The 7787-nt window shown below is 41.1% G+C and overlaps 1 protein-coding gene across 1 annotated transcript; it reads right to left on the reverse strand.

Annotated features, from left to right (window-relative positions):
* Positions 1 to 2954: 2954 nt before the first annotated feature.
* On the reverse strand, positions 2955 to 5330 carry LOC105807791 (zinc finger protein 491-like). The gene is made up of 4 exons (XM_012641251.1): positions 5195 to 5330; positions 4930 to 4990; positions 3855 to 4524; positions 2955 to 3602 (listed from the first exon to the last, which is right to left on the reverse strand). Exons 1-4 carry the CDS (start codon positions 5328 to 5330, stop codon positions 2955 to 2957), a joined length of 1515 nt encoding a protein of 504 aa, XP_012496705.1.
* Between the last annotated feature and the right edge of the window lie 2457 nt (positions 5331 to 7787).

Below are 7787 nucleotides of genomic sequence, written 5' to 3' on the forward strand. Positions count from 1 at the left end.
CAGGAGCAGGAAGGAGGTTGCAGAGGCAGCTGCGGGTGGGGAGCAAGGGGCGGCCGATCAGATGACGGACTGGGCCCCGCAGCAGAACTGGCTCCATGGCCCGCGGCCCCGGGAGGGGTAAGTTGGGGGATCCGAACAGGTCGCGAGGAGAGTCTGGAGCTCTGCGTCGAGCCGGGGTGGGGGAGGAAAGGGGCGTTGGCACTGCTGGGGCCCGAGGCCTAGGGATTTGCTGCTGTCCCGGAGGAGGAAGTGGGGTTGGGGTTTGGCGCGCAGCCAAGACAGTGTGTATGGGGGAAGGGGCGTCGGTGCGGGGGGAGGGGATGGAGCGCCGAGGGTGGCTGGATCGTTCAGACTGAGGGTGGGGCGCCCTGGACGGAATAAGTGTCTGGCCAGGTTGTGGGGACAGGCCAGAGAGTTTGTGAGGCGAGTCTGGGTGTGTTGCGGGGACCCAAGGCGACTGGGGCTACTTAGGGAGCTGGGAGGGGGGTTAGAGGGAAGGGTATGGAAACAAAATTTGTTTGCGCGCGGCCCAGGAGGGGGAGCCAGGAGCTAAGGGGCTGCAGAGGGTATGTTGTGACTGTGTGTGCCCTGTCAACGTAAAACAGTGGATAGGATCAGAATTCACTTTTAAAGAGTTTATTGAAGCAAAAGGTTGGAAATCGCCATTCGAGAAAACACAGACTCCGGAGAAATGGGCTCGGTGCTGCAAAGATAAAAGTTAAATTATTGTTCTGCAAACATGTCGCCATGAGGGGCGCAGAGCGTGCTGTGATGGCCTGCAACCGGTGTGTGTTCAGGAGTTCAAGACCAGCCTGAACAAGAGCAAGACGCTGTCTCCACAAAAAAAATGGAAAAATTAGCCAGGCATGGTGGCATGTACCTGTAGTCCCAGCTACTCGGGAGGCTGAGGCAGGAGGATTGCTTGAGCTCAGGAGTTCGAGATCAGCCTGAGCAAGAGCGAGACCCCCTCTCTACTATTAAAATAAGAAAGAGCACATTATCTGAACAAGAAAGTGTTACTTGGAAGAGTGATGCTGATTTTGTTCCTACCAAGGCTTGTATTCAGACAATTACATAACATATAGATCTCATTTAACTCAATAAAATTTCTAAAAAAAATTACATAGCTTACTGAGAAATTAGTGAATTTACATATTTTAATTGAGGTATTTTATGGAAAACAGGGTCTATACATTGTCACAAGTAATTTTGGGTTTAGAGAATAAGTAGGGTAAAAACATGCCTCAAGTCTGGGAGCTGGCCTCCCCTCACCACAAGGACAAGTCTTATGCTGTTGGAGAGAAAGACATCAGATACCTGCAACATGAAACAAAGATCCTCAGTGACCATGACGGATCAAGACATAAACAAGGACATTCTGCAAGTATGTCTCTAAATTTAATAGAAGAGTACATTCCAAATCAAACATGTGACCAAAATTCCCCTCTTCTGATATTGTGACTGACTGGCAATTCTAATCATTTAGGGATACCTCCATTCCATTTTTCTGCCTTCTAGGCAACAATTATGCTAGGGTAGAATTAAGTTCACATCCTGAGAGCATTCAATACACAGAAATGACTCAATCCCTTGAATAGCAATCAATGCACTTAAAACGCAAATCTTAACAAGAATTTCTATTGAGAACCCTCTTACTGATCTATTCCACAATCATTTATGGCTCACAGTCATATTTATTACTACAATTTATTATGTCCTCTTTGGCAACAGGTATGGTACTGGTGATCTTTGACAATAGAGCACTCATAACAGCATGATTTAGATTCTCGGATTATGAGTGAAGGATAAGATAAAAATAGTAAGCATATAGCATGAAAAGTAAAATTTACAATTCAAAAAAATGAAGTTTACACACATAGTAATATGGACTCGCAATATCAAAGGAATAATTTGGTATCATTATAACTTGATCTAACCCATGATGGCAATAAGACATTTTAATATATCACCTCAGTAACTGAAAAAGAGCGTAACATTTGTTAGTATAAAAGTTGTTAAAAACAATTGATATTTCTAGGAAACAGACAGAAATCTTGTTGGCCAAAAAAAGACATATTATGTTTCATGACATAAAATCAAACATAATTGAAAATGAACAGAGGCATTACATTTAGCAGTGGAAAATAGTAAACACACAAAATTTCCTTGTAAGAGGAAGGGGCTCATTCTCACATGAAAGTTCTGGGTGAGGGCAGTTCCTGCACGTTGCAGTAGAAGAACAAGTTTCCATTCAGTTGTTTTTGATGGCAGCATTGTAGGTGTCATGCTGATTCAAGAACACAGTCACTACCAGTGGGAACAATGATGTTTGCATACAAATTATCCCTTATAACAAATCAATCCACAGACTAGCAGAATGGAGCGCGAGAATATTTCCACCCCTGGCAGTTGGAATCAGCTCTCTGGTAAAGACATTATAATGACTGAAAAAAAAGAGCCAACCACAAAATCTTTTTTTTATTTTTGCAAAAATTATTTTACTCTTCTTTCAATTCTCTTCAATTTCCATACTACCACAGATGGATCTTTAATGTGGAACTTCTAGGAACCTCTTTGGAAACCTATACCTCTGAGAAAATGGAAGTCATGTGATTTTGAGGATACTCTTTGATGGGCAAGCCAAGGATTCAGGAAAATGGGTTTGAAGCAGGTGTCTGTACAACCCGTATGAATCTGGCTGTCTCCCTGTCTAAAATGTGACTAATGCCTGCCTCATGTCTGCCTTTGAAATCTCACATAAATGAGCTATTGGTGAACTGTATCATGGAATTATTCAACTCCAACTCTAGACTTTATTATCCTATCACAGATCTCTCTTCTCAAATCAAAAGTCAATTATCTCATACGGTGTTTCTCCATTCTATTATTTGGTGTTTGAAAGAAACTGGGAAAAGTGAATGCTTTCCAAACTCCTTACAATAATAGGATTTCTCTCATACATTAACAGCATGAGTTTTTTCATGTCTTCGACAGACACTGGAACGAATGAAGGCTTTCCCACATGTCTTACATGCATAGGGTTTCTCTCCAGTATGAATCCTTTCATGTATTCGAACACACTTGGCAGACATGAAGGCTTTACCACAATGCTTACATTCATAGGGTTTCTCTCCAGTGTGAGTCCTTTCATGATTTCGAAAGGAAATGGAAGACCTGAAGGCTTTACCACATAGTTTACATTCATAGGGTTTCTCTCCAGTGTGAGTCCTTTCATGTATTCGAATCCACTTGGAAGACCTGAAGGCTTTACCACAGTGCTTACATTCATAGGGTTTCTCTCCAGTGTGGGTTCTTTCATGATATTTAAAGGAAGTGGAACAACTAAAGGCTTTACCACATTGTTTACATTCATAGGGTTTCTCTCCAGTGTGAGTCCTTTCATGTTTACGAAAGGAAGGGACACAATGAAATGCTTTCCCACATTCCTTACATTCATAGGGCTTCTCTCCAGTGTGTGTCCTTTCGTGAATATGAAGGGAACTGGGAAAATTAAATGCCTTCCCACATTCCTTACATTCATAGGGCTTCTCTCCAGTGTGTGTCCTTTCATGTAGTTGAACGTTCTTGGCAGACCTGAAAGCCTTACCACAGAACTTACATTCATAGGGTTTCTCCCCAGTGTGAATTCTTTCATGATATCGCAAGGAAGTGGAAGAACTGAAGGCTTTACCGCATTGCTTACATTCATAGGGTTTCTTTCCATCGTGACTTCTTTCATGTGTTTGAAATGACTTGGGAGAGTAAAAGGCTTTCCCACATATCTTACATTCATGAGGTCTGTCTCCAGTGTGCATTCTCACGTGCCACTGAATGCTCCTCCGCTGAGCAAATGCTTTCCCACATTGCTCACATTCATAGGGTTTTTCTCCAGTGTGCGTCCTTTCATGTATAAGCATGGAACTGAAATGAATGAATGCTTTCCCACACTCCTTACATTCATATGGCTTCTCTCCTGTGTGAGTTATTTCATGTACTCGTACGGAACCAGAGGTACGGAAAGCTTTACCACATTGTTTACACTTACATGGTTTCTCTCCAGTGTGAATTCTTTCATGTTTACGATATAAACTGCGAAAAGCAAATGCTCTTCCACAAAGCATACATTTATGAGGTCCATCTCCACTGTGCATTACCATGTGATTTCGAAAGCCTGTGAGAGAACTGAAGGTTTTTCCACATTCCTTACACTCATAGGGTTTCTTTCCAGTGGGAGACCTTTCACATGTTCCAAAGGAGTGCCGATAACTGAAGCCTTTCTCATGCTGCTTATGTGTATATGGCTTTTGTCCACATCCCTTATACTCAGATGGTTTATGGGCAGTGTCAGCTCTAATGAGCCTATTAAAAGAATGATCAATGGATATTTTTCCAAACACACTGCTTTCACATAGTTTTACTCTAGGTGGAGTTTTCTTGTTCACCATGTCATCTGGAACCTGGTTGAAAGTTTCTCCACGTTGACTACCTTCTTTACTTTCACAGACTCTCTCTTCAATAAGACTTCTGTGGAAAATGAGAAGCACATTATTAAGGCTTTGTTTATAAATGATTTCTTATTTTTTAGTAAGTATTGTACTTGCATTTTTCACATTCTCAAGGAAAGGTGAGGCTTTCTGTACTGTATGAATTGTCCAACGTGAATGGACCAAATGCTCTGCAAGATAGCTAGTCTATACCTACTATGAAAAAAAATATTTATATACAGTGTCTTAATACTATCTCAAGGTAAACTATTTCACCAATAACAAACATCTGTGTCAAATTTAAGAATATGTTCTCAGAGAAAATTTTCTAAAGATAAATAAATTTGATGTTGGGCTTATTTGTTTTGTTTGCCTGTTTTTAACATTTCCTGACATGCTAAGATTTTTTTGAGAGACATTGCTTTGTCTTGTTAGTATAAATTACCTTATTTTTCTCCTGGGATTTTTACACTGATCTTCAATGTTCTGGTCTTTCCATTTTTTTCCTAAAATACAGATCCAGAAATATAGTCCTGAATTATTACAATTATGAAAAAACTATTAGATTCTATGTTCATTGTACACTGTGGACATGCCTGATTTATACACTAAAGTATTCTTTGTCCATTTTCCGAAACACTGAACGGCACTTATGAGCAAGAAACACTTGATGTCTAATTCACTGAGTGAAGCAATATTGTCACCCTTACCTATAGCTGCCAGGTTCCTGAAGGTTTCCTGCATCACATCTCTGTAGAGATTCTTCTGGAAAGGATCCAGCAAAGTCCACTCCTCCAGGGTGAAGTTCACAGCCACATCCTCAAAGGTCACTGAGTCCTGAAACATCCCACATGTGTAGAGGAGGATGGATGAGATTCATAGCCCTGGGGACCTATGCTCTACTGCTAAGAAGTTCATATGATGCTGTGGACTCCAAACATTTGTTCCATGACTTGGTCATCAGACTTTTACTCTCTGTCTACACTCACTTCCTCCCACAAAGTAGTTCTAATGGTAGAATGGAACTATTGGGTAAAGCAAGAGCAGAATAGGAAAACGTGTCTTACTGGCGAATCCAGGGAGAAAGATGTACTGCCTAGGTCGCCCTTAATATCTCTTTGTACGTTGGGTCTGTACCACCTGTCATAACGAAATCCTACTAATTAATGTGTAGAACAGAGTAAGTATTATCAATTGTGAGTATGAGTATCCTCAAGGTATTTTGGACAAATTGAGAAGTAAAAATTCCAGAGAGCCAGTCTTAACAAAAAAGCAAGTATGGTTTATTGAAATTAACGACATTTGTGCCTCAGAGGACATTAACAACAGATGGAAAAGGCAATCCATGAAACTGGAGAAAATATTCACAAATCATATGTCTGGCAAGCTCTTAATATTAAGAACACATAAAGAACTCCTAAGCCTGAACAACTTGTTTTTTGAGACAGAGTCTCACTCTGTTGCCTGGGCTAGAGTGCCGTGGCATCAGCCTAGCTCACAGCAACCTCAAACTCTTGGGCTCAAGTGATCCTGTTGCCTCAGCCTCCCGAGTAGCTGGGACTACAGGCATATGCCACCATGCCCGGCTAATTTTTTTTTCTCTCTATTTTTTAATTGTTCAGCTAATTTTTTTCTATTTTTAGTAGAGACAGGGTCTTGCTCTTGCTCAGGCTGGTCTCGAACTCCTGACCTCGAGCGATCCTCCGGCCTCATCTTCCCAGAGGGCTAGGATTACAGGCGTGAGCCACCGTGCCCGGCCAGATATTTTAAACGGTATAGTATAAGGTAGTCATTTGGTGCTTTCCTCATATGAAAAATATTCATGTAAACTAAATATAAAATTTTTAAATAGAGCCAGTATTTTCTCTGTGTCAGTCTTTTGAACAAATTATGTTGGAATATCTGGACCACAATATGCAAAAATGTGAATTAGACACAAAACATATAACTTTTTTTTTTTTTTTTTTGAGACAGAGTCATGTTCTGTGGCTCAGGCTGGAGTGCAGTGCTGTCATCATACATCACTGCAACCTTCAACTCCCAGGCTCAAGTGATCCTCCTACCTCTGCTTCTCAAGTAGCTCAAACTATAGGCACACACCACCAGCTTGGTTAATATTTTTTCTATTTCTTGTAGAGACAGAGTCTTGCTATGTTGCTTAGGTTGGTCTCAAACTCCTGGCCTCAAGTGATCCTCCTGTCCCAGCCTCCCAAAGTACTGGGATTATAAGTGTGAGCCACCAAGCCCGGCCAAAATTTTCACAAAATTAACTCAAAGTGCATCATCAACCTCTATGGAAAACGCAAAATCCAAAACTTCTAGAAGATAACACAGGTCAATATCAAGAAGACCTTGGATTTGGCGAGAACGTTTCACAGGCACAGCAAAGCAAGATCTGTGAATGAGAAAATTGATAAATTGGACTTCATTCAAATTGAAACTGTTTTACAAAAGACACTGTTAATAGAATGAAAAACAGGCTGCAGACTGAGACATAATATTTCCAAAATGTCTATCTGATAAAGGACTAGTAAATAAAATATATAAAGAACTCATGAACCTCAAGAAGAAAACCACCAACCAATTAAAAAATAAACATAAGCTCTGGAAATAAATCTGATCCTTGAAGAAATATACATAACAAGCTCCATCTCAGGTCATTAGACAAGAGCAAACGAAAACAAAAATGGAGGTCTACCTAGCAGCATGTTGGTCGATAATAAAAATAAATAAATAAACAATAGGTTAGGGGGAAAAAAAAAAAGGCCAAGCCCAGTGGCTCATACCCCTAACTGCAGCCCTTTTGGAGGCCAAGGAGGGAGGATTGCTTGAACTCAGGAATTTGAGACTAGCTTGGGCAACATGGAGACCCCATCTCTACAAAAAACTTAAAAAATTAGTCAGGAGTGGTGGTGCCTACCTGTACTCCAAGCTACTCAGGAGACTGATGTGGGAGGATCACTTGACCCAAGGAGCTTCAGGTTTCAGGGAGAAAGGATCACATCACTGCACTCTAGCCTTGGCAACAGAGCAACACCCTGTCTCTTAAAGAAAAAAAATCCTAAAAACTGATTTCTATTAAAATTAATTTTCTTGGCTGGGCATGGTGGCTCACATCTGTAATCCTAGCACTCTGGGAGGCCGAGGCGGGAGGATTGCTCAAGGTCAGGAGGTCGAGACCATCCTGAGCAAGAGCGAGACCCTGTCTCTACTAAAGCTAGAAAGAAATTAGCTGGACAACTAAAAATATATAGAAAAAATTAGCCGCGGGCATGGTGGCGCATGCCTGTAGTCCCAGCTACT

The sequence above is a fragment of the Propithecus coquereli genome, unplaced genomic scaffold (assembly GCF_000956105.1).
Source record: "Propithecus coquereli isolate 6110/MARCELLA unplaced genomic scaffold, Pcoq_1.0 Scaffold164, whole genome shotgun sequence".
In the NCBI taxonomy this organism is placed as follows: Eukaryota; Metazoa; Chordata; class Mammalia; order Primates; family Indriidae; genus Propithecus; species Propithecus coquereli.

Coding starts and splice junctions, on each gene's coding strand:
- LOC105807791 (XM_012641251.1), bottom strand. CDS start 5,330: ATGTTTCAGGACTCAGTGACCTTTGAGGATGTGGCTGTGAACTTCACC. Junction 4,991..5,194: donor CAGGAACCTGGCAGCTATAG/GTAAGGGTGACA, acceptor TCTGTATTTTAG/GAAAAAAATGGAAAGACCAG. Junction 4,525..4,929: donor AATCCCAGGAGAAAAATAAG/GTAATTTATACT, acceptor CATTTTCCACAG/AAGTCTTATTGAAGAGAGAG.